The sequence below is a fragment of the Urtica dioica genome, chromosome 4, assembly GCF_054948205.1.
Source record: "Urtica dioica subsp. dioica isolate 48M chromosome 4, U.dioica_male_clone48M_v1_H2, whole genome shotgun sequence".
NCBI lineage: Eukaryota > Viridiplantae > Streptophyta > Magnoliopsida > Rosales > Urticaceae > Urtica > Urtica dioica.
This window is the reverse complement of record NC_142759.1, coordinates 341,859-368,349: the sequence shown is the minus strand read 5'-3', so window position 1 is coordinate 368,349 and position 26,491 is coordinate 341,859. Positions and strand designations below refer to the sequence as shown.

General features: G+C 34.5%; 4 protein-coding genes across 4 annotated transcripts; 2 read left to right on the top strand and 2 right to left on the bottom strand.

Moving 5' to 3' along the window:
• Window positions 1–2,354: 2,354 nt before the first annotated feature.
• Window positions 2,355–3,540, bottom strand: LOC149398931 (dof zinc finger protein DOF5.8-like). The gene has a single exon (XM_089612327.1). It carries the CDS (start codon window positions 3,279–3,281, stop codon window positions 2,598–2,600), a length of 684 nt encoding a protein of 227 aa, XP_089468453.1. The 5' UTR covers window positions 3,282–3,540; the 3' UTR covers window positions 2,355–2,597.
• Window positions 3,541–11,450: 7,910 nt separating this feature from the next.
• LOC149398930 (GDSL esterase/lipase At2g23540-like) lies at window positions 11,451–14,085 on the bottom strand. The gene is made up of 5 exons (XM_089612878.1): window positions 13,813–14,085; window positions 13,380–13,510; window positions 13,033–13,281; window positions 12,000–12,255; window positions 11,451–11,819 (listed from the first exon to the last, which is right to left on the bottom strand). Exons 1-5 carry the CDS (start codon window positions 14,057–14,059, stop codon window positions 11,596–11,598), a joined length of 1,107 nt encoding a protein of 368 aa, XP_089469004.1. The 5' UTR covers window positions 14,060–14,085; the 3' UTR covers window positions 11,451–11,595.
• Window positions 14,086–16,506: 2,421 nt separating this feature from the next.
• Window positions 16,507–18,733, top strand: LOC149398929 (uncharacterized). The gene is made up of 5 exons (XM_089610311.1): window positions 16,507–16,848; window positions 17,072–17,317; window positions 17,399–17,482; window positions 17,585–17,714; window positions 17,897–18,733. The coding sequence occupies exons 1-5, from the start codon at window positions 16,601–16,603 to the stop codon at window positions 18,485–18,487; spliced, it is 1,299 nt and encodes a 432-aa protein (XP_089466437.1). The 5' UTR covers window positions 16,507–16,600; the 3' UTR covers window positions 18,488–18,733.
• Window positions 18,734–22,366: 3,633 nt separating this feature from the next.
• Window positions 22,367–25,919, top strand: LOC149398928 (uncharacterized). The gene has a single exon (XM_089611016.1). It carries the CDS (start codon window positions 23,151–23,153, stop codon window positions 25,626–25,628), a length of 2,478 nt encoding a protein of 825 aa, XP_089467142.1. The 5' UTR covers window positions 22,367–23,150; the 3' UTR covers window positions 25,629–25,919.
• The last annotated feature ends 572 nt before the right edge of the window (window positions 25,920–26,491 follow it).

The following is a 26,491-nucleotide window of genomic DNA, read 5'->3' as shown; positions in this document are numbered from 1 at the left end:
GATAATCGCCAAATAACCAAAAATAATTACTATTAACTTTTTAACCGGATTGGACCCGTTAAGATTAACTTGTTTAATGTTAACGCTCACTAACTATTATATAATAAACTTTAAAATCAATGGACTAGATTAAGTTGCCAAAACAAAAAATTTGTAGCTTTGTTACACCGTTTCTTCTACGTTATACTTATACCTAATATTCCCTGCATAACATGAAAAAAGCACTTTTAAGACATGCCTATCATAGCTTCGAGAATGAGTTACACCAAATTCCTAGATGCTTGAGCTTGATGGTAGAGTCGTGCAAAACAAGCAATTTTGCTTTTCAAAAAGTAGTGAACAAAATATAGTAAAAAAACTTTAGGAAACAAAATTAAACTACATTATAACAATGGGTAAGATATGGCCCTCGTAAAGGCCCATTTGGCCCATGAGTTACAAATTATCCGACTAATTTTTAATTACTTCAGGTAGCCGCTTATTGTACTTTTTACAAGGGTACCGTGCTTAACACTTTTATTGCGGAAATAGCATTTGTTTTTTTAGTTGTAAACAACCGTTTAAAAAAAATACTATTTTTCAAAAAAATTGGCTACTTAAGCCACCTAAACTATAAGAATTGTAAATTAGCCAACATATAGTAAATATTTTGTAAATAGCCAACTTGCATACGTGGCAGCCTATTAACTACCTTTTTTTTATATGTTTGACTGAATTAAATAAGTCTTTTATTAATCTGTTAATAAGTTAACTTGACTATTTACAAAAAATTAACGAAAGATGGGCTATATCTCAATTCACTATAACCGTGTGCCTATATAACTTAATAATCATTTTTTAAATTATTTAAAATAGCCGATATTTTAAAAATGTTCCACCCTAAAAATACTATTTTATAATTTTTTTTCCATTTCTGAGTGGTTGCTATAAAGGATATACACTAAATAGAGAAACTACAAGAAAAGATTGATCATTCTAGACTTAAATAGCAATCATTTGATATCTATTCATTTTTATTTTACTAAAATGAAAATTTCAGGCACAAATCAAGTGATTGTAATCTGCAAGTACAACCACATCAGTATTGAATACTAACATATGGGAAATGCACATGAATTGTGTTGACATGAGTTGAAACGGAACAGGCTTATATAGTCAGTTGAGCACGCAAGCAATTATTTTTAAAAGATATGACATTCCCGTTCCCAAGCATAGAGGATCAAAATCAAGATATTATAGATACACACCAATACCAAACAAAACCTCAATACATATTGCTCTAACCCTTTATTAGAGGTCTCAACGTTTGAGGTCCCAAATATGGGCAGCCGTGTTGAACGTGCTCGAGAACCAGACTTGGGACACGATCGCTAAGGAAAACTTGGAGAAGGAACGATAAAATATCCCCAACAAACAAAGCACCTTACAATACATTTAGTAAAATTTATCCATGTCTCCGTTACAAGTTGTTTAGCAACGATTTTAGAGGCGAAATCAGTCGCGGCATGAACCACCGTGATGTTGGAGTTCACCGAGACTAGAATCTGCTGAAAATATTTATCCAATTTACCAATTTATCCAACAAATGTTCCCGTTATTCATTCTGCTTTAAAAATCGAGCTTCCATATATGAATAACAGATAAATTTTAAGACGAATACAATTAACAGAATAGATGTATCATTGTTATACTTATACCTACAAGAGATAATGTAGAGATATGAACATCAAATCAAACTGTACGTTGGGCTTTATTATCGATAATGCTGAAAAATATTTTATTCTATTTGTATTTCTTTGGAACAACTAGTTATGCTTTTTCAATAATTTGCATGGGGATTCGGAACCGTTTAAATCGGAGAGTGTAAAACAAAAAATAAATGAGCATTATTTATTTTGCCTCGATTACATACAAATGTCGGCCATAAACAGTTTTAGACTTAGTTGCAAACATTCTTGGGCACGCAGTACAATATTGAACAAGAAAAAACGGCTCATTGGTCGAGAGATATTATCTTCTGAATTCTGAAACAACGCCAAAAGACTAATCCGCCCTCGTTTAAATCCTTATTATATACATTATCATCAAACGACTCTGGTATTCTAAAAAAAAAATATCAAACAACTCTGGTCCCTATTCTATTCTGGTTCAACTTTTTTAATATTAGTGAATAGTGAACATATTGGACTTTCAAGTCTCCAAGAGATTATCGTTGTGGGAGCAGGAATAAGAACAGTCGTTTTAGTCTAAACTAATTTCCATAATATTTATTTTAATATTATATATACATCCGGACTGATAATCGATGAAAAAAAGTGAGAAATGTATGGCATGTATGAACATAAATAATGAAATGAAGAAACAGAATAAATAATTACTTTAATACTATGTCATATTCATATAGCAGAGAGTAAGTAGAGTAGTGATTACAATAAGAACAAACGTAAAAAAAAAGGACCTTAATAAGCTTCCCTATTCTTTAAATTTCTCAACACGTTTAACTTGACATGAAAATAAAACCCTAAAGCTAAACCACCCTCGAAACACGAGTAAATTACTAAAAAACCAAGCGAGAAAGACTAATATTCATTCATATTTCACTTGAAGCCTATATTGGCGGGAGACGAAATCACGGACTCATTCCAAGAACAGAAATCTCCGGCGCTCCCAACGCCGTTCGCAGCCGCGGCAGACGAAATCAGAAGCCTCGGATCGCCGTTATCAAACTGCCACGCGGCATTACCGTGACCGTGACCGTTAAGCCTCGGATCCGCGCTGCCGTGAGGGAACGCCGTCCAAACGCCTCTTCCTCCGATTCCGAATCCGGCGAAGTCCTCGATTCCGAGTCCGAGTCCGAATCCGTTGAGGGCGAGGAATCCCGGTCCGGAGGAGCTCAGGAGAGAGGTGAAGCTCGTCGGAGGCTTCGCGGATTCGCCGGGGAAGATGATCGGAGAGTTGTTTCCTCCGGCGATGTTGGAGGAAGGAAGGAAGCGGGAGCGCTTGGCGTTCTTTCTGGTTCCGCCGCCGATGGGAATGTCTCTTAGGGTTCCGCCGTGGGTCCAGTATCGGCGGCAGGACTTGCAGAAGTGACGAGGCTGAGAGAAGTTGTAGTTGTTGTAGTAGCAGAACTTCGTGTTCGTCGAATCGCAGCGCGGACAAGCCAGGTGTTCTTGCTCCGGTGGAGGATTTGTCGCCGGAGAATTCGGTTTCTGGTTCCGGCGAATCTGGTTCTGATTGTTGTTGTGCAGGTGGTGATTCTCGCTCACCTCTGTTGATGGCATTGTGCGACTCACTTGTTGAAAAAGAAGATAATTGTTGAAATATCGGAATTAAATTAATTTTTAAGAGAAAGATAAGAGTGAGAAAATAGGTTTTTTCAAGGAGTGTTTGGTGGCTTGTTGGTAGAGAGAGAGAGAGGAGAAATGAGGTATTGTTTAAGTGTAGTGAGAGAATTTGAATGGAGTTGTGGAAAGAGAGAGGGGTTTATATTGAGAGAATTTGAGAGAGAGAGAGAGAGAGAGAGAGAGTGTTGTGCTTGTTGTTGTTGTTGCGGTCAGTGATCGGTGATGATCAGTTTTTGTGTTGTGTGTGGTCAGAGCCAAACAGTACTATTTGTTTTTCTTTTGTGATTATTACCATTATTGGTCCATTCAGTTATTGTCTTTTTGCATTTCCAGGTCCTTTTTGGTAAAATTTATAATTTTTCTTTTTTTCAACAACTAATAATTAGTGCGGGTTTTTTTTTGTTCTCTTCATTCATGTTTTGTAAATTGCAAGTGATTTTACATTAGTTGCTTGTGTTTGGGTTTGAAGAGCGTTTGACTAGTTTTCGGGTAAAAGTAGCAAAGTTCAAGAAATTGAAGGAGTTGAAAGCAAAAAAAGGAAGAGATCACTTTTATTGTGTTTGTTTGTTTTGGAATATATGGAGGCAAGGCAAGGCAAGGCATATAAGAGGCAGTGTGGCAGAGAGCTTTAGCAGTGATCTGTTAAGCACGACAATATCAGACGGCGAAGTTCAGAATATAATAATTAAATAATAAAAAAAGAAGAGAGGTCTTCAGTTTGGGTCGGCCTACCTAAATGTGGGGGCTCATTTCTCTCTTTTTATAAACACCACACACTCTCTCGCTTTCTCTCTCTTTCTCTATTTTCCTTATTTATTGATTTAAATTGTAAACGATATTATGGACCATTAAAACCATTTTACATCCAATTAAGTTATTAACATTTTCTATAGTTTTCATAACCTTATTCGTATAGATTGTTTTTCTCGAGGTTTGGTACGAATAAATATAGATGTTTTCATAATTATTATTTATTATTATTATATAAATTTGTGTATTCGAAATTCTATTTTCTACGGAGATTATCTGGTGGGGTCAAAATAGAAAGTGCACTATCCACGACATTATAATCGCAAAAGACAATAATGACTGGAAAAATATAATAAACAAGAATGATGAAATGTGAAAAAGAAAAAAAAAATTATTTATTTGAGGTGAGCCACGGGTTTAGCTTTTTGTAACTAAGTGCATGCATGGTATGGATTAAAATCAATATTATTATCGTCATGAGTTTTTCTACACGAGTGCGTTTCAATTATGATTTGTATAGTATTATATAAAAATAAAAGCATACTAAACGTGGAGTACTTAATAATCGTGAACTAGATTCTCTTCCATAATGTAGTGGATTTTTATTGCGGGGTAAAAACGTGAAAATGACTGCAACAGTATATGTGATACAGTATAAAACTGTACACAACACTGTACGCATAATTTAATATTAAAAACCTCGCCAAATTAGAATGAGATAAATGAGTAAATAAATGAAAATGAGTGGTTAATATAGGATTAGGGATGATGGTAGATTATGAACTAGGTGATATAGAGACGTAGCTATCTATATCAAAACAAATCAGTCGATAGTGTTTTGAAAATATACTGCCCCACAATGGGTGACAATTTCAACTGACCTAGCCATATCCCAAGAAAAAATATCAAACCCCAAATCCAATCACCTCATTAATCGTTGGGGAACCGACAAATTTCTACTCTTAGATTTCGTTATTGAATTGGTTGCTTAAACTAGTTTCCCAGTATATCATTATAATACTTTTAAGACATCACTTGAAACTTTTTCCTAAATTAATGATTCAGTGTGTGTGTGTGTGTGTGTTTCTTCTACATAATTTGTTCAAATTATACATAATGTGATAATTTTAAATTAGTATAATTAGAAGTAAAAAAAATTAAATTCATTAAGTAATAACTTATACTTGTATTAGCTAATATAAAGATTTTATTATTTTAGAGAAATATAATACAGGAAGTACTCATTAGTTTCTGCATGGGTAAGGGAATTTCTCAAATGAAGCTAAAGTCTTACTTTAAAATACGTTTTAGAGTTAATATGTTCTATAATTTGTTTATTAGTCATGTCATCTCATATATGTTACCCTATTTTTTTTGCATAAGTGAATAATGATTTTCAGCTCCAACTAATTTATACTTTACAGTGTATTAAGAATATTATGGGTATATTCTTTCTCACTTTAATTTTCTTAAAACTATAATTTTAAACCTTTAATACTTTTATATTTTACGAATTTGTCCAAAATAAGTATTTTTTCATATCACCAAATATATAGATGTCATTTTTAATATGTAAAAAACGCATGAAATAATATATTTTTTATGTCTTTGTTATTATTATTTCAATTGTCAATGTAGTAATCTTGTGGCTTAATCGTAGTATTTTTTTTTTATACATATGAGCTGTATCTGAAGTGATGTATGTTAGAATATATTTATAGTCTATTAATAATTTAAGCAATCATAATAAAAAAAATATGTATGCATTAAGTATAAAGTTGTAACTATAAATTAAAATTATGACAATTTTATAATTATTAAATAAAATTTATACATCTATGAATAGTATAGTGATCGATATTTAGATCGTCACTATTGCATTGAGATGTAAATATCGTCACTATATTTATGAATAGTAGTGATTTAAATTTTGATGCAAAATGCATCATAATTGGAGATGATCTCAAATAATCAAATGAAAAAAATAAATAAGCGTCTGATAACTCATCGCGTGGAGGACATTTATGTAGGGATTTTTCAAAGGACCCACAAACAAAAAAAATTATTCAGATATTAACAAGATTCATTTCAAGACAGAAAATTATATGTTCTTTGTCATTAGTATTCAGGACAATTTAAAACTTGGTTACTTAACATATTTTAAGGGCGAGTCTAAGCTTCCAATGACATCGGTTTGTTCATACTAGCGTGCACATTATATATATATTGACGTCAATGAATATCAAATAATGGTTTTAACTTTTAGCTATAACTATATAGTTATATACATACATTATTTATACAGTCTTACAACAGTGAAATGAGCTCTCTTTTTTTTTTTCGAAAGTGAAATGAGCTCTTCAAATTAAAAAGAAGGCCCTTAAGTTAACTGAGAAGAAGACGATTTTATAATTAATTTGCAGTTGAAAGCGACCTGTGATTCACTTTGCCGGAGTGCCGTTTCCACGCGTGCCTCTCTTACTACCGACAAACTACAACTCTCTCTCTCTCTCTCTCCCTCTCTCTCTCTCTCTCTCTCTCTCTCTCGTTTGACCAACGTATGATTGTCGTTCATACAGAGCGGCCATTTATTCCCATTATTCTTCTACACCCTCGTTGCATTATTTTTCACCTATGATATGATGTTGTGTCATGTTTGTTTTTTTGTATCTTGTTTCTTTGCCTTTCTTGTGTGAAAAGACACTTTTGTTAGGTTACTAATAATTCAAAGCTTAGACCAAAATAATAATAAAATAGAAGTGTGGGGAATTTTGTAAAATATTTGTGATAAATTAAGTATAAAACTGAGTTCACACTTATGTGTTTATTTTTAGATTTTGAATACAAATAATATAAAAAATAGCCGAGTTTGAATTTATTTTGTCTCATTTATTTCATCTATTATCTATCTTTCTGGGAGTTAAAATCTTCACATATTCATAAAGAGATTAATATAGCCGCTCATAGATTGGTCACATTTACCTGTTTCACAGACAATAAACTCATTTAGTTGGAGATTTAACCAAAAATAAATTCTTTATAATAACATATTCTATTTCTTGAAGAAAAAAAAAACAATTCAAACTCATGATGATTGTATAATGTTTGATTCACACACAAAAAAAATTAACCATAATGATTATAATTAACAAAAAATACTAGAGATTCAAATCTATAAAAGAGAGAAAGAAAAAGTTTGAATTATAATAGATAGTGAGTTCATTTATCATAATGATTATAAAAGTTGAAAATCAAATCTATATTTTATATTTTCAGTAATATCAAAACTATACCTTTTGGATTAAAATACCCTTGCTTTCAAACAAATAATCTATTGGGGGTAAAAAAAAAATACCTACACTCTCTTTAGAAACCCACCTGAAAACCACAAGAGAGAAACAATTAAATAAATAAATAATCCCTCAAAGAGTGGACGACAAGCTATGGCTATGACGACAACTTCGTCTTCTCACCAATGGATTATTAGTTTTTGGCATTTTCTTTCATTTTTGTCCCTCCTTAGAACAATTATCCGAGTCACACATATCAATTTTATAGGTGATCGAAAATCCTTCCAAAAAGCATCCCTTTCGCGTAAGGATTAGACGTCGCATAGTATTCTCTCTCAAGCTCTCAACATGCAACAACACTCAGACGACGAACAACATGACACTCAAAACGACAAGCAACAAAATAGTTCATTAAATTGACAAAAAAATGAGGTACCACATTAAACGATAAGCCACGACATAATGTGCCGCCTAATGATTATATATGACATGGATTGACATAATACGCCATGAGAGAATATTATTAAGGTGAATGGTATTTTTGTTTATTATTTATGAGAGACAAAAGTCTAGTTGTAATATTATTGAGATATATAAAGGTCTATATTTGTAATTTCTTTTACATGCTAGTGGTCTATTTCTTGAAATTTCTCAATGGATAAAACCATTTTGTTCATAAATGTACGGTAAAACCAAATCAACGTAGCAAGCTAAACTATAATTCTTACAAGTCATAGTCATGTAGTCCAATATTCACCCAAAAAATGAAGTATCTGAAAGTGTTGAATAAAACTCATTCGAATATGTGTTCGATGTGTAATAAACTATATTTTGCTTCATTATTGTTTTTTCTTTTTTTAGATAACATTTGAGAAGCTCCAAGTCCTATTTGAAAACCTCAAATTCAATAGGCAAGAAATATTTGACCATCCTACTCGAATACAAATTTTATTGTTTGATTTTAAGAGCATGCTTAAGTGGAATACTATATGATTGCATTGTGGAAACTTGGAGCTCTATAATTAATGTCCATGAAAAAAAAAAGCTCTATAATCAATGTTTTTTTATTTATTATTATTATCAGAATTAATGGGTTTTATTGATTGAAGGAATTAATGAATTCACCATTTACAAAAACAGTCGGTAATCAATAAGAAATAACTAAATTTGAAGAGAATGCCAAAAATGGAAGTACGAAACGAAAACTAGACTATGATTGTATTCATTGCATAGTCACGAAAGTGTGCAAGGCTGCATAATTGGAGGAGAGTGGGTGGGTGGTGATGGGATGATCGGACGGTGAGGCAGAAAGGGGTGCACGGTAGGAGTGGAAACAGGGGATTAATGATAGGGAAACAGTGTAGCGAGAAATGCGGTAAGGGAACTAGGGAGGAGTACGGAGGAGGGAGGAATCTGATGCGGACATGACGCGTCCGAAATCAGAGGAGTGAGCCAATTATTGCTCCCCACGCTGCCCGACAATCATCATTTTCTCGCTTTTGTCCCACCAACTCTCTCTCTCTCTCTCATCATTCAGAATTAGATCAGATTCAATCTTATTTATCTTCTCTTCACTCCTCCTTTGACGCATTTTACCGGCTTTACTTCCACTTTATTTTTTCATGAATATTAATAATAATAAACTAATTGATTGTCGTTTTTCCATTTGTATACCACACGTTGTTATTTTATGACATATAAGATATATCTCTTCAGTTTAATATAAGATATATCTCTTCAGTTTAATATAAATGACATATACATTCGGTAAAAAAATGTTATATTACAAATATCACTATTTTCGTTTATTTTTTACAAAAAAAAAATCGAATTTTCCAAAATACCTTTAATGAAATTTTTTTTTATTCTATTCTATATACAAAAAAATTAAATTAAAAAAGTTAAGGATTTTTTTTATAAAGAGATATTTTGATTTTTTTTATAAAATAGTAAATAAATATATATTCTATTAAGGGTATTTTGGGGAGTTCAAATGATTTTTTGTAAACAATAAACAAAATTGTGATATTCGTAATATAACATTTTTAGGGGAGATATATGTCATTTACATTAAACTGAATGAGATATGTTTGATATTTCTATAAATAGAAATGATAAATCTCGTATTTCGGTTAAACACGATGGATATTCTTGATATTTTCCCTTATTTTATCCAAATAAACTTAAATAATTTGTTACTTTTCAAACCTCAAACGTAAGGGGTCTTATTCTTATGCACATAAGTAATATAATCGTGTTTTAAAAGGTAATCAGTCTTAAATATATCTAAAATATGTTTTTATAAAAGTAAAAAAAGATAACAAAGATTAACCGTTTTTTATCGATTTTTTTTTATTAAGGTTTAATGAGGCTAATCATATTTTTATGAGTTTTGATTAAGGGTGATAATCTTAACTAAGGCTAACCAAAATCTCAGTTTTTTTTTTTTTTTTTATTATTCATTAGTATGAGCTCATTTGTCAAAAAATACAAAGTTTTATATGTCACATACATTTTGATTAACCACTTAATTGAAACCTCTGAATACTTGCCAAATACTATAAAGAAAGGATAGATACCGCCGAGAGAGAGAGAGAGAGAGTGAGATCGATGGGTCGAATGAAGAAAAAAAGAGAAATGTAATAGAAATGACGCTTTTAATTTGGACTTTAATATTAAAAGCAACATTATGAGCGTGCTTCTACAGTTAAAGCCAAAATTAAATAAAAAAAATTTGATGAAATTTTTATTTCTATTTTATATAAATCTCAATGATCCTTTAGAAATGACTTGTCGTTTTTAAAAGTCAATTTTCGCTTATAATTAGAAGTGATTTAGCATTTTTAAAGTTATGTTACGCTTCTAATAAAGTTAAGTTTTTTCTTTTATAATAGTATTTTACCTGTTATCTAATGAGAGACTTCGAGTTTGTTCAAAAACATTATTGTTGTAAAAAATTCTTAATTATATATAATAACATAAATGAGTATTTTTTTGGCTGTCCACTTGATGGAAATTCTACAACTTAAAATATGTAAAACATAAGAGTAGTTAAGAGACCACAAAACAAAAGATACCAGATCTTTTCTTTTACGTTCTTTTATTATTATTCACGTGAAATAACTAGCTACACACTCTGTGATTTTAAAAAAAAAAAAAAAAAACTAAAAACTACACACACATGCAATGCAAAACATAAAGGTGGATAAAAAAACAAAACGTGTTTGGTCATGCATTTGACATATATTTTCATCTAAAAATATCACTTTTCGACCGATGATCTTTGTTTGTTGTCTCTCATGAATAGATATTGCTTCCCTACGAGAAGACAGAAATGTCGAAGCAGTATAGCCATTTTGTTGTATCTATTTGTCCATCGGAATAATCAAAAACCACAAATGGCATACATGGCAGGCCTTGTTTTTTTTTTTTTTGGAGTAATTTAGAGATTTACAAAATAGCAATTTTTTATATATTTTAAATAAATAAGCATTATACTGATGTGACACTGTTTGGCCATTTTTAAGCAGTTCTTGAAATCGGATGATTATTTACAACTATCAATGAATATTTACAATTATTAATATTTTTTTTCTTTGTTTAAAAAAATCTTGTGACAATTTATATAAGATTTATCGAAGATTGGCTATATACCAAAACCTAAGTTTTAATATGGCTATATATCTAGAAAGTTTTTTTTTTATATTATTATATTCTAGCTTATATTTCTCTACTTATTTTTCTTCTTATTTCTTATTATAAATTAAACGTTATAATTTACTATATATGAATAATTAGTGAATAAGTTAACGACACACACACACACACACACATATATAGTAAAAACATTAAAGCTGTTAAGAAACATACTTAATTAAAAATTATTAAAAAAATAACCGTTTCAAATATATATATATATATATATATATATATATAATGTAAATTGTTTGAGTTTTGGTCAAAATTCACATTAATTTGTTTATTTAACGTGTTTTTCCAATATTGAAAACATGTATTAATTATATATATAATTAATATTAATGTATAACCATCGATTTTTCCAATATATGTTTCTGAATGTATTACTCGAAAAAACAAACCAGGCCACACAAATGTCTTCGGTTAATTAAGCCAAATTAACAAATGAAAGATAGGTATATAAAGTAGTAGAGTTATGTTTAAAAATGTAACACAAGTGGAATGATGATGAATCAAAGATCTCGGAGCTGTCTAAGGTTCATCGGAGTAATGTATCGCTTATCTCCGTCGATGAGCTTCTTGGCGAGTATGAGATTCGCAGCCTCGCTCGGATGGTACGGATCCCAAAAAACGTGTGCGTCGTGATCCGAGCAAAGGCTCGAAGTTGGTCCGCACGGGACTATTCCCGCATATTGCCCCCCATTTCCACAACAAGCTCTACTAGATGTCACAAATCCTATCCAGAATAAATATGAATTATCAAGATCATGTTGAAATCAATCTATAAAACCACATAAAAAAAAAAAAAACAGGCATGATATCCGTGATCCGGTCATAAATTTTACGAATGTAAAGATCATATTGAGTTAACTAGAATATTATATATTGAGAGAATGAGTAATTGAAAGGGGTTTACCATATTTGTCATAGTTTGTGATGACCTCCAAAACAAGATCATAAACATTTGCGTAGACAAAGGTGGATTCTGGGAGTTTTGCATTGAGTTCACCAAGCAAAGCTTGGAGCTTTTTATTATATTGAAGAGCAAGCTTGTTAGGCAAATCCACACATTGATCTTTGTTCAATTGGTTTATGGTTTTTTGGTACGGAATGCAACCAATGGGTCCCACATTTCCTACCACAAACTTCCTTGCATCCAATTGATAAAGTCTCTGTTCCAAATTTACACAAACCAAAAATTATTAACATGTATTTATTAATTACTCACTGAAATAAAACCACAAATCCGTTAAAAAAAATTTTAATCAACATTATACATGTTAATTCAGTGAGTAAATGATGATTGGTGTGCTATTTACATGTTAATATCTGTAAATAGTTTTTTTTTTAAATGCCATTGACTTTTTTCGAATATTTTAAATCTTCCAAGTGCAACAAAAAGAAAAAGAAGGGTAACCTCTAAAAATAATACCTTCAGTTTTTTTCTTATGCAAAACTAATACCCTCATTTTTCTAATTGTACGAAATAAGACCACATTATTTCGAATTTCTGTAAAATAATACATTCACTTTTTAGCTGTGCAAAATTATACCCTCTTTTTTCCAATTTATGCAGATATGATAAAAGTATAGGGCCAGTAAAGTATATTATAATTAAATAATACATTCATTTTTTATATTTTAAGTTCCTAATCTAGTTTACTTAAGCATTTGAAATGCCCTCAAACGGTCTTATGTGTCATCTGATATAGTTATCCAAATAGAGTATAAACTGTAGAAATTTAATAAGTGAATGTAGAAGTTTGCACAATAAGAAATGAAGGTATTATTTATACTTCATAAAAAAAAACTCCGTAAATATAATATATGATCTTACGCTCATTTTGCTTAAACGGTCTAAATAAACATTTTTTTTTCTTAAATCATAATCAAACAATGATGTGATAGTCGAGCAATGATACGACATGAAAAAAAAAATGATTGCTTACAGTAAGTTGAGCCCTCAAATGCGTGATCATATCGTCGATGAAAGAATCGGGGGTCTGGGAAATTCTAGCTCCGATGGAAAGTACCGGAAGCAGATAATTATTCAAGAAATCGTTAGAGCCAACGGTTATAGAGAATATTGATCTCTTCGTTATGTAATCTTTTGCCTTCGTTGGACCCAAAAGTTTATCAAACTCTTTTCTCGTCGTGTTGTAGAAATCAACCTGAACATCCATCCCCAGCCTATTAACCTGCCATTAACATTTCATTTCTTCAATTACATTATTTCCCTAACTCATTACAAACATTTTTGCACATAATAATAAATAAATAAATAAAAGGTACGTACAAATATTCTTCCCGTGGCGTTTAATATTCCACCACCACCGGACGCGTAATTCACTCCATATAATATCGCTTTTCCTTTCGAGTTTGGTGCCAGAAATGGAACTGCGTAGTTCCGTGTTCCCAATTCTTCGCCTAAAAAACGCAATACCATATAGGATTCCAATTTTTCTTATCATATAACAATTTCTTCTTTTATAATTTATAGCTCATGACACAAAGACTATATATATATAAAACAAAGGAAGAGGCCTATTGTCATTCTTTATAAAAAAAACAAAATATAGATGAATACTATTTATTTTTAATAATATTGCCGCAATATTGCTGAAACAAAACAATAAAGATTTGTTAAGTTTGGAAAATAAAATTCTTCATAAAAATTATGGAAATTTTTCATAAAAAAAAACATGCGTAAAATCATAAATTTAACGTACCAACTATGTCACCAATAGTCCTTCCATTGGTGAAACGGCCGGTGGGATTTCCATTAGAAGCTTTGAAATCAATTCCGTTTGGACGGCTATTCGCCTTAGACAAAGTCGGCAAATAGTTATTGTTACCGGCGTCGACTAGCGAATCCCCAAAAATAAACGAAGCTCCTAATCTTTCCCGGGAATCTTCAGCTTCTGCCAAAAAGGCCGAGCTCATCAGAAATATCACCAAAAGAACACAACATTTCATGGTTGATACTACTTCTTGAGCAATGTATCACCCACTTTTCTAAGAATACTTATTACCTAGTCATATTTCATATATATAGGTACGTTATTTCTTGTTCCATGAGAATCCAAGGATTGCACTAAATATTTTCATGAAACTTCTAAGTTTGTGTATATTTAGTTGGTTTGACCTTATTTGACACAAGTAAAGGAACTCAGGGTTGTTGAGGAGTTTTTTTGTGTGGGTTTGGGTAGTTCATCAACAATGTTCGATTATTTCTTCTATGTGTTGTGAAAATTTAGACTTTCTTTAGAGTAAGAGATACTTAAGTCTCCAAAAAGAATTGTGAAAGTGTGACTATTGGATAAATGTGACGTCTTTATTGTTATTGTTTTTTCCTTAAAAAAAATGATGTTTTTAGAAGAGCTTTAGTAGGTGTCTTGGGGAGTTTATGATTTAATGGGTGTTATTTTGTTGTTTGTTTATAATTTTTTTAGTGGGCTTATCAAATTGTGTTGGGCCAATCACAAACTATGATGGCACTAAGGCCTTTATAAGAATGTAAAACAATGGTGTAAACAAAACAGGTAATTTTATATTGGCCTAAACATTTATAGGTGTTTTAAAATAATCCATTACTCTGTTAAACTAGTAAATTTGGGCAAATGAGTGGGACATAATTTTTGTTTCGGAATTTGTAGTCCCATAGTCGAACGACATCCATAAAACTTGTTCCGCTCACAAGAAATTGGTGATAAAAAAAAAATGTCAAATGAATGGATTGAGAATGATCAATTTAGTTTTAGATTTAAAAAAAAAAAAAAAAATCATTTTCTAGTATAAATATTTTGTATATTTTGTTGATTGAGGCTGATCTCGGCACGAGGCGAGCTTTGCTAAATGGTTTTGAATAGCGAATGCAGAGTAGTGAGAACGGCGTAAAATGGTCGTTGTATATGGATGTGGTCGACGATGAGGTTGCAAATGAACATTAAATCAGTAGGCGAATAAACATTAAATCAGTCACACGTACGAGTATAAGAATGTCAAGCAAAATAACAAAATCTTCGGCATATATGTTATAATTAATTTCATAATTTTTTTTATTTATACATGTTGTATAGTTGATTGTATTGAATGTTTAAGCATATATTCTAGTTTTTGAAAATTAAACTCATGCCCTCATACATGAGGAGACTTCACATTAATGAAATAGTGTCACCAGAACTATATCTTTGAAGTAATTTCATTATAGATAATTTAAACCGTTTATTTTTTTTTGTTTGCCGATGAGTTGAGATGAAATACTACGAAAACCATTGATTTTCAAATTTGTGATGTTAGCAAACATGTGCGGAGATCACAACAAAATTGAGAGATATAATTTATTTTTTTGAGACACAAGCAAATTTCAAGAAAACACATGGAAAAAACCGAAAATTTGATAATACAAAGTATAAAGATAATTATTTTTTTTAGGGCATGTACGGATAATTAGTTGTATCTTCAATGTAGTTTAAAGAAATATGTCTATTGATCGGGTCGAAAGAAGAAATAAAATTTAGGGAAAAATAGAAAAAAAAATGATAAGAAACTTACGATAAGAGTATTTTTATTAGGGGTGTTCATGAGACCGCTAAACCGAACAACTCGATCAAATAAACAAGTCACGTTCATTATTAAAACACCCCATCAAAACACGAAGACATTCGAGTTGTTACCAATCCAAAACGTAAGTCTTTTCGGGTTGTTTGATTTTTGATGGTCGTGTGATCGGGTTGAGTCGAGCCAACTTGATGATATTAATCATATTTTTTTTTGTTGGGAAATACAACTAATTTTTTTTAATAATATTGATGTGACTTAATTAAATTAATAAATTTTTAGTAGACTTTTTTGATTAAGAATACATGTAGATTTGGTTATTAAGAATATGATTATTTTATTTTAAGATGTAGTCTTTATCAAGATAAGGAAATTTAAGAGGTCGTGTTAGATAATATTAGGGATATACATACATTAAATTTAATATGATTTCATCGAGTTATATTGTTTTGTGTTGAGAAAAATAATCCGAAAAAACTAATCCGATTATTTTTTTTTGGTTTGGTTTAGTTTTAAATTTGGATCACTTTTGTTTGAGTTTTAAAAAAAATAAATTACTCATATCAGCTCGAATTAATACGAGTTAATAGCGCATGAAAAAACCGATTAACCTAACCCAATCACACCTCTCATGTTTATCCCAATAAAAAAAAAACTTATATATATTTTTTAATTTGAATGACAATGTGCATAAAACAATAAAACTTCTGATATTGCTATGCGTATATAAAATTATAAATAATAAAATTTCCCCCTCAAAGTACGTATAAATTTTATTCCCCTTTACCGGAATTTAATTAGTATTATTATCAGGTTAATGTCCCAATAAAAAAGGGTATATAATCATCATACACATTACACACACAACACAGGATTAAACCCTCACACTCCTCTTTACCCCCAAAAAAACGACCGTTGGAGATCGAAACGAAACCCTTGATCGGTCCGAGAGTGACAATGGGAGGTTGGCGTGGACCATCGAAGGAAGTCGAAGTGTGTGGTACGCCGATATCGGAGTATGAACAGTCGAGAGACGAGAGAATCAGAGAGAATCTCGAGAAGATGAAGAAGCTGGGGATCTTCGAGCTCTCTCTGGGCCTCAAGCCTCATCTTCAACCTCGCCGCCTCTCGACCTTCAAGAAATCGCCGCCTTCTTCGATCTCGCCGTCGCACTCATTTTCCGAGCCCACGAGACGATCTTCCAGGTCACAAAATTAATTTCTATAATATTGCGGTTTTAGAAATGCCTTTGATTGTAGAGCACTAAATCAAATATGTCTTGTTTTGTTTTTCTTTTGCAGTCTTAGTTCTGAATCTGAATATTGTTTTCAATGCTGAAAATAAATGAGAATATTTATCTGAAAGATGAGAAATTGAAACGTTTTTTATGTTTATATGAATAGCGTTTTTGTGGTGTTTGTTGTGTAGGTTGAAGAATACGCCGGCTGTGACGTACTCGGAGTTAAAAATGTCGAAGAAGATGAAGAACAACAAGAAAGATAATGATGGAGATATTTTGATGGAAAGGGGTTCGATTGATGAGATATACTCGGAGAAGCACGAGAAGCTTCTGGGAAGTACCGACAAGGCTTGGACTCTATTCGTCGACGGTTGCGGAGCCGACGGGAAGAGAATCTACGACCCATTCAGAGGAAAGACTTGTCACCAATGCAGGTTTAGATTCATATATTGTGATTTTTTTTTTCTTCTCATTATTGGGAATATAAGATGTTGATTAATATTATTGATTATCAGGCAGAAAACTCTTGGGCTTCGGACTCGCTGCAGCGAGTGCGACATGGTTCAAGGACAGTTTTGTGGTGATTGCTTATACATGAGGTATATATGCAGACGAATCTATTATATCCATGCTCTTCAAATATTAAGCTGTGCTATGTTAGGCCGATAATAATGAGACCTTTTTTTGGGGGTATTTGATAGGTACGGCGAGCATGTAATTGAAGCCAATGAGAATCCAAAGTGGATTTGTCCGGTTTGTCGCGGAATTTGCAACTGTAGTTTGTGTCGCAACGCAAAGGGCTGGGTTCCCACCGGCACTCTCTACAAGAAGGTCATATATATATATATATATATATATGTATATATTTATTGTTTGAGAGGCTTAACGTAATATTCTCGACATTGTTATAAAGGTCTTAAGGGTTGAGCAATGGTACGAGAGTGATTGTATATTCGTATTGTTTTTATCTTACAAATGTTTGAGGAGAGTTCTTTTTTTTTATTGCATTGTAGATAACACGATTGGGGTTTAAATCGGTGGCGCATTATCTCATCCAAACCCGTCGCTCGCAGCCAAACCCGATGACCAACGATGTCGTAAACGGGAGTTCCGTGAAAAGGTCACTGGCGTTCTCGGACAAGGACGATCATCGTCAATGTTCTCCCGAGAAGCCAGTTCTCTCACTCGAAAGCATTGCGAGTCGAGAGGTTGTGATTCCGAATCCGAAGCAGACTTGTTCTCCGGCGGCCGAGAACTCCGTCGAGCCTCCTGTGAAAGGCGATGGAAACGCAGCGCTGAAGACTACTCCGAAGCCCGACGAGAAAAAGAATCTCGAGCCGAGCTCGGAGAGTATCGGCGCAAGACTGAGGAAGAGGCGTAATAGCCAGGCCGAGGAAGGAGGTGGTATTTACGTTAATACCCCACCAAAGGCAACGGCTCCGAAGAAGCGTTTGCTTAGTTCTCCGGCGAAGCCAAGTCCAACTCCGAGCTCCTCCGACTGCGATGACTCTGTGCCGCCGTTGAAGACGGTTAGTGAAGCGAGCTGCGATAGTATTGGAGGAAGATTGAGGCTGCGGCGTAAAGTTATGAGCGGAGGAGAATGATCGAAGATTGTGACTTTAGAGCGTTGACTAACAAAAGCTCGCTCTCTAATTTAAGAAGATGATATCAGAATGAATATGGAATCATTCTCTCCTTTTGTGGTTACTTTAGTGACACTTTTGAGGACGTATTTTGTGGTGACAGGTTCTGAATTTTGTCAAAGTCACTCCTTTTACTTAGGATGATGCTATTTTAATGCAATGTCAAGGTATTTATTTTCGGCTATAAACAGTACAAATTGAACAAAATTGAAGATAATAATCTTTAAGAATGAGAGAAGTTCGAAAAGTTCCGGTGAGAGAGAGTATCAGTCGATTTGGGAGTTGAAATCTCTCTTTGATGAGTTATTTCGGTTAGGCCTCTAGTAAGTTTTTTTGTCGAGCTCAGAAATCAACCGAAACCGGTCTAATCGATAACTGAACCGATCCAAACCCGAAAATTGGTGTCATACAATAAAACAAAAAAATGGTCTGGTTAACCAGTATAGTTTCTGAAATGGAATGGTCGTCTGTTTTCCATATCCGAGAAACTGGATTTAGGTCATTTAACATATATATATATATATATATATATATATATATATATATATTTTTAAATATACATATTCATGCTCATGTGACACACAAAGGTCATCGTGAAACTTATATCCCAGATATTTAAAAAAAAATCACTTAGATGTTCACCTCATGTTAAAATCAATCCAGGCGATTTTTTTTTTTTTTTTTTTTTTTGTCGTAACCAAGTGAAAATAAATACATGGAATACAAGTCCAAATCAGGCTTTAAGCGCTCTCTTTTGGATCCAATTCTTTTAGAGAGAATCCAAAGACAAGTCTCGTTAAGATGCCACATTGTTGGAGGATAAGACACTATTCATTACCCATCATCAGACTATTTTTCTACAACTGTTAAAAAAAACAATTTGTACCCTTGATTAAAAGAAGAAAAAAAGAATATAAAAAAATAGAGGATTAAAATCCAATCTTTATCAATATGTTTATAAGTGTTTGAAGTTGTGTTAAATTAAGCCAATAATTATAAAAAATTATAAATATCAAACCAAATTAAGCAAATAATTAATAACAATAATTTATAGATATCAAATCTAATTAAATGGACAATTAGAAAAATACTACTACAAATACTATGACCACAAAATTATTAACATTACAAGAAAATACAAAATACAAAGATAAAAATAACAACATAAAAATAGTTAAACTTATAAGAAAAACAATAGCAATAAAATTATAGTAGATGTAATTTTCTCATTTATGTTTTTTTATGATGTATTATCTATTCCCTAAAAAAATGTTGTATTACCTATGTAATGAAATTTATTAATTTTCATTTTTATTAGTTACATTTTTTATTTTTAAATAATTTATTATTTATCTATATTATATGTTATACATAATTGGTATATTATTATTTGAGTAAAAAGCAAATTACACCGAATATTGGCAATGGAGATGCTCTTAGTCGTTACCCTTACCCTTACGAGGAGCAAAATTCTGACAAAATTACATTCATGGCAGCAAAAAGGGAATGTGATAACTAAAGTGCAACATTATAATAATAAAAAGCAAAATATCTTTTTGGGAGTGGTTCTAAATCTAATCGAGCTTTCTACTTACCATAAATATTTTAAGTGGTTACTGCGCTTTTTTTTTTTTTTTTTTTTTTTTTTTTTTTTTTTTTCATGGCAAAAGGTTAAGTATGATCCTTTCTATAAAGACCAGTTGAATAAATTTTGGACCTACTGGTACATTCCAAAATGTTTTTTTTTTTTTTTTTTTTTTTTGGATCCATGAAGCATCGCTAGCTAAAATCCAACTGTATTTAAGCTATTTTCTAATTAGTCCATTCTTTGGGAAAATATATTATTACCATGTCATGAGACAAAACGATAAATAAACATATAAGTGAAAAGACTATAGGGTAAATAAACAATACCACTAGACTTTAATAGTATAATACGCTGCCTTTGACCAGTTATTAAGATACGTATATAGTATTTGTTGCGAGTTGTGATATTTTTTTTAAATGTTTTTTTTTTCATTTTCGAGAGAAGACAGTAACATGCTTTGATTGTACTAATGTAAAATTATATTCATATCAAATATAATTGATGGACATGAAATATGGGACCCCAAACCTACCCAACCTTTTATCATGTAGACGTGCAATAGATTTGAATATCATATACAATATCATACAGATCTTATTGCATGCTTTTTTGTTTCCATTTATTGGATGTTTTCTCTTTGCCTCTGTCTCTTTAAATTGCATTTTTGGAAAATATAAATTTTAAGTTTGAGGATAGTGGCAATATATTAATAACGTAGTAAACTTAATAGAATTTGAATAAATTCTATGTCAGTTAATTAATCTCCAAACCTGAGATTAGATAGAATATTAAAAGCACCAAGTTGAATCATGAATAAGAAGAAGAAAAAGAAGGAGAGAAAATATTAATTATTGAGAGTAATTGAAATTCCAATGTTTTGATAACTCAAAATTATATTTTCAACAGCCAAATAAACATTGAACAAAGGCTGGCAAGGATAGTAGTGGGCGAAGAGAATACAAGCCTTAAAACTAATTTCTTAGGAAAATGAAAATCGAAAAAAATCCTCTGAAAATATTATTTAATTAAACTATTATCCGCGTGCTATGTTTACGAGTTGACTATGCATATCGTTTAAGACAATAGAAAAATAAAAAAAATTGTTTAATAAATAGAAGTATAGAACATTAGAAGAACTACATCAGCATATTGTGTACATGTATATTCTACTATTAATACGTGGATTTTTCAGGTTTTATCTGACCTATATATTCTACTATAGTTTCTTTAATTGGCTGAAAACCACATCACCATTTGTAATTTTTTTTTTTCGTCATAATTTCTTAAATTTGAGCTACGGAATATACAAGGCAAAGTTGTTGCTTTTTAATTTTTATCAATATTATATACTAATAGACTATACATGTTTTTACTAATTTAAAGACCTCACCTTATCCACAATTACGTAAGACCTTGATTTATATTCATCAAAATTTAGATAAAATCAACTTAAGATATGCATGATACTATAACTATCTATCGAGCAAACAAAGATTTAAGTAGATAATATAAATTATGCCTAAAAGAATACATAAGTCCGTGTATCAATGAGCTCTGTATTTTGAAAACAAAAATAAAAGTTTCATACTAAGCCATATCATAAAACAAAATTATATCATTTTTAAAAAACAGAAAAATAAACACTGTCATGATAGATTTTATGAAACTTAAAGTAATTATTTTTTATTAAAAAATTGTACATAAAAAACAAACTCGACATTAGAAAAAGCTTCAACAATCAGGAGCTAAAAGAGTAAGGTTTAAGTTTTGTCCGGTCAAAAACATTGCATGTAGGAATAAAAAAGAGATGACCATAAACAAAAGCAACGATTTCATTTTGGGGTATCAAATTCAAACAAAAGAAAAGCTTACTAAAAAAAAAACAGTTACGGAAATTATATGAGAGGTATATTACAAACATTTTTTCACTTTTCCTAATTTCTTTTTATTTTTATTTTTTAACGAAGAGAAGAATTTGGACAGAAATCAGCTTTTGTAACGAAACCAGCCGATGGTTTGACTTTAAGGCGTGACTATTGGAGGAAAGTGGGTCCCACCACGAGCACCAAAACGAAACAATAATAATAAAATATTATAATGGGGTTATTTTTAGAAGAGAAAGGCAACAAAAAATAGGAATAAAAATGAAAATAATTGTTGATAAACATAAACACAAGCACACACCAACAACAAAAAAAGAAGGAATCGTTTACTTACTTGGCATTGCTAAGGTAATGAAAAGTCAATGTCCTTTGTAACTGTTTCAGGAAAGAGAGAGAGAGAGAGAGAGAGAGAGAGTGAGAGAGTTATAATAAATAAAATATATCAGATTTACCATTTCTTCTTCTTCTTCTTCTTCTTCTTCGTTATTGAAAGTAGATGAGCATTTGATGCGGTGGGTTTGGTTGCTTTTAATTCCTCTCCGCTCAGAGAGACACAATCAATCCTAGAGAGAGAGAGAGAGAGAGAGAGGTTTTGAAGATAGAGAGAGGTCTGTGTCTGTCTCTGTGACTGTGTTTGAGCTCTGTTTCTTCTTCTTCTTATTCTTCAGGTGTTTCTCTTAATTCACTCTCAAGAGATTCATCTACTGTCTATCGTTTCCTGATACGCCTACATTTTTGAGCTCTTTGAACTCGAGTGATTGTCTCTGAATTTTCGGGATCTGATTTTTTAGGGCTTCACTTTGACCGTTCGAAATTTTTTTTGGGTCTCAATTTTCCATGTGAAATTTGGGGGCTTTTGACTTGAAATACCCAACCAACTCACTCAGACAGTCAGACTTCAATTCCTTTTCAAAATTTGAGTTTTCTTTCTTTCTTTTCTATAAAGCCTTTAGATTCGTGTCCTTAAATGACTTCAATTCACTGAATTATTATCCAAAGCTGAAATCTTTACAGAAAATTCTATCTGGGTATCTCTTGATCTGCTTCAAAGATCCGTGTACAGCTCAAGGGGTCGTCATGACCTAGAAAAAAAAAAATCCCATCTTGAAAAAGCTCAAATTTTTCTGGCGTTGAAATTGAAAGCTGGGTTTTGATGCATCTTTCACTATGGAAGCCCATATCTCACTGCGCTTCTCTGCTGATGGACAAGAAGAGAAGCAGCAAAAGAAGAGAGAGCTCAGATTCTTCTTCTTCCTCGGCCGAGACCACGAAGAAGAACCAGTCCATCCTCAGAAAGCTCCAAGAGAACAAGCTCAGGGAAGCCCTCGAGGACGCCTCGGAAGACGGCTCTCTCCCCCAAACCCAGGACAACAACAACTCCGGCGGAGATGACATCATCACGTCCGGAATCGGGCGGTCCCGCTCCCTCGCCCGCCTCAACGCTCAGAAGGACTTCCTCCGAGCCACGGCCATGGCGGCGGACCGGACGTACGGCCCGGACGATCCGATCCCGGGCCTCAACGAGAGCTTCTCGAAGTTCCTGACGATGTACCCCAAGTACCGGTCGTCGGAGAAGGTCGACGAGCTGAGGGTGAGCGAGTACCCTAACTTGTCCCCCAAGGTATGCCTCGACTACTGCGGGTTCGGGCTCTTCTCTTACCTCCAGACCCTCCACTACTGGGAGTCGTCGACTTTCAGCTTGTCGGAGATCACCGCGAACCTGAGCAACCACGCTCTGTACGGCGGAGCCGAGCGCGGCACCGTGGAGCACGACATCAAGGCGCGCATCATGGACTACCTGAACATCCCCGAGAACGAGTACGGCTTGGTCTTCACGGTGAGCCGCGGCTCCGCTTTCAAGCTCTTGGCCGAGTCGTACCCGTTCCAGAGCAACAAGAAGCTTCTGACCATGTTCGACCACGAGAGCCAGTCGGTGGCGTGGATGGCCCAGAGCGCCCGCGAAAAGGGCGCCAAGGTCCACAGCGCTTGGTTCAAATGGCCCACCTTGAAGCTCTGCTCCACCGACCTCAGGAAGCAGATCTCCGCCAAGAAGAAGAAGCGCCGAAAGGACTCGGCCACGGGGCTGTTCGTGTTCCCGGTTCAGTCGAGGGTCACCGGCTCCAAGTACTCGTACCAGTGGATGGCTCTGGCCCAGCAGAACAACTGGCACGTCTTGCTCGACGCCGGCTCGCTCGGCCCCAAGGACATGGACTCGCTCGGCCTCTCTCTCTTCCGCCCCGACTTCGTCATCACCTCCTTCTACAGGGTCTTCGGCTCCGACCCGACGGGTTTCGGCTGTCTCCTCATCAAGAAGTCCGTCATGGGGAGCCTCCAGAGCCACTCCGGCTCCACCGGCTCCGGGATGGTCAAGATCACTCCCGAGTACCCGATGTACCTCAGCGACTCCGTCGACGGGCTCGACGACGACGATGCGGCGGCGGCCGCGCCGCCGGAGGAGAAAGCTTCCGAGGCTCGGCTTCCGGCGTTCTCGGGGGCGTACACGTCGGCGCAGGTGAGGGACGTGATCTTGACCGAGGCCGAGATGATGGAGAACGGGTCGGAGAGGGACGGGACGAGCACGATATTCGAGGAGGCCGGCGACGTCATGAAGAGCCCGGTGTTCAGCGAGGACGAGTCCTCCGACAACTCGTATTGGATCGATCTCGGGCAGAGCCCACAGGACGGCTCCGACAAGCACCGCGCCATCGCCTCCCCGATCCTCCCGCCGTACTGGTTCTCCTCCTCCGGGGTGAAGAACAGCCATCTCCGGCGAGGAGGAGTCTCTCCGAAGGTCTACGGGAGCCCGATGTACGACGGCGACGGCGGCGGCGGCGCCGCCGCCTTGTCCTTCGACGCGGCGGTGCTGTCGGCCTCCCACGGCGAGAAAGAGATCGTCGGAGAAGCGGAGATTTGCTCGAAGGAGAGCGCGATAAGGAGAGAGACGGAAGGGGAGTTCAGGCTGCTGGGGCGGAGAGGAGAAGAGCCGAGCCGCGGAAGGAGAGTCTCGTTCAGCGCCGCCGAGGTTTCGTTGGCCAACGGTGGAACGAGCTTCGACGACGACGACGACGGAGGCGACGGGAGCGAGGAGAGAGAGTACGGAGACGATCGGAGGGAGCCGGAGATCTCGTGCCGCCACCTGGACCACATAAACTCGCTGGGCCTGAACAAGACCACTCTGCGCCTGCGGTTCCTAATCAACTGGCTCGTCACCTCGATGCTCCAGCTCAAAGCGGGCCCGGGCTCGGACGGCGGGCTCGTTGTGATTTACGGGCCCAAGATCAAGTACGAGAGAGGGGCCGCGCTGGCGTTCAACCTCAGGGACGGACGAGGAGGGACGGTGGGGCCCGAGGCCGTCCAGAGGCTGGCGGAGAGAGAAGGGATATCTCTGGGGATCGGATTCCTGAGCCACATCCGAGTCGTCGACGGCCACGGCCACCGAGACAATGCTCGGAAGGGCGGGTCCGGCCCGATGGAGGTCGTCACGGCCTCGTTGGGCTTTCTCACCAATTTCGAAGATGTTTATAAGTTGTGGGCCTTCGTGGCCAAGTTTCTTGATCCGGGTTTTGTCGGAGAAGCTCAGTTACCTAAAGTTGAAGAAGAAGAAGAAGAAGAAGAAGAGTCTGTGACATGAAAAAAAAAAAGAAAGCATTTTTTTTTTCAATTTTTTTAATTCATATGTGCGGATGATTTTGCTAGATCATGTTTAATATTGCTTGGAGTTTTTACCCTTTTTTATTTTTATTTTTTTGGGGGGGTAATCTTTGTAGAGTTGGCATTGAGAAATTTGTATCTTTGAGAAGTGAGTGATGTCAAAAACTGATGAAGCAGCTGAAGTGTCGTGGCATTGTTGTCATCTTTACACTTCTGCTGCTTCAAAGTTCAAACTGCTTCTTTTTGCTATACACATTTACGTTTTTTTTTTTCACTTCTTGGTCCCATTGTAAAGTCATCTTGTTTTTATTACAAATATTCGAATGCCCTGTTCTTTATTTTTTTTTTACTTTTTTTTTTACTTTTTTTTTTACATAATCATAAACGTTGTAGTTTCTCAATCTGAAAAAGTAGAGCTTTTCTAACGAAAAAAAAAACTCCCAAGAATATTCGAAGTTTTCACATCATTACCTTGGTTGAAAACTAAACATGTCCGAATAAGTTCCCATATCCAAGCTCACCTTTTAACTTATCACTGCAAAATTTGAACATATTACACTTTTTCTTTTTCTTTTTAATCAAAAAGCCTTTAAGAAGTGGGAAGGACTGCATAGCTGAAAAGCACTAAGCAATAGTCTTATGATGTTGAACAGCATATAAATGTAGACACACGAAGCAGAAACTACAATCTGATTGGAATGGTTATTATGCGTCATTATAGCATTACATATATGATTCACCACTTGTGGTAAGAATAATCATTTCTTTTTAAATGTCAATGCTCTTTTTGTGTACTGCCCTTTTGGATTTTGTGGGGTTCTGATTACCAAAGGCTCTTTTCTT

Bases quoted from the DNA above. Each gene is read 5' to 3' on its own strand.
- LOC149398928 (XM_089611016.1), top strand. From the start codon at position 23,151: ATGCATCTTTCACTATGGAAGCCCATATCTCACTGCGCTTCTCTGCTG.
- LOC149398930 (XM_089612878.1), bottom strand. From the start codon at position 14,059: ATGAAATGTTGTGTTCTTTTGGTGATATTTCTGATGAGCTCGGCCTTT. The intron at 13,511-13,812 runs GTACGTTAAATT...TGCGTTTTTTAG, and splicing joins GACTATTGGTGACATAGTTG to GCGAAGAATTGGGAACACGG. The intron at 13,282-13,379 runs GTACGTACCTTT...TGTTAATGGCAG, and splicing joins ACGCCACGGGAAGAATATTT to GTTAATAGGCTGGGGATGGA.
- LOC149398931 (XM_089612327.1), bottom strand. From the start codon at position 3,281: ATGCCATCAACAGAGGTGAGCGAGAATCACCACCTGCACAACAACAAT.
- LOC149398929 (XM_089610311.1), top strand. From the start codon at position 16,601: ATGGGAGGTTGGCGTGGACCATCGAAGGAAGTCGAAGTGTGTGGTACG. The intron at 17,318-17,398 runs GTTTAGATTCAT...ATTGATTATCAG, and splicing joins AAGACTTGTCACCAATGCAG to GCAGAAAACTCTTGGGCTTC. The intron at 17,483-17,584 runs GTATATATGCAG...GGTATTTGATAG, and splicing joins GGTGATTGCTTATACATGAG to GTACGGCGAGCATGTAATTG.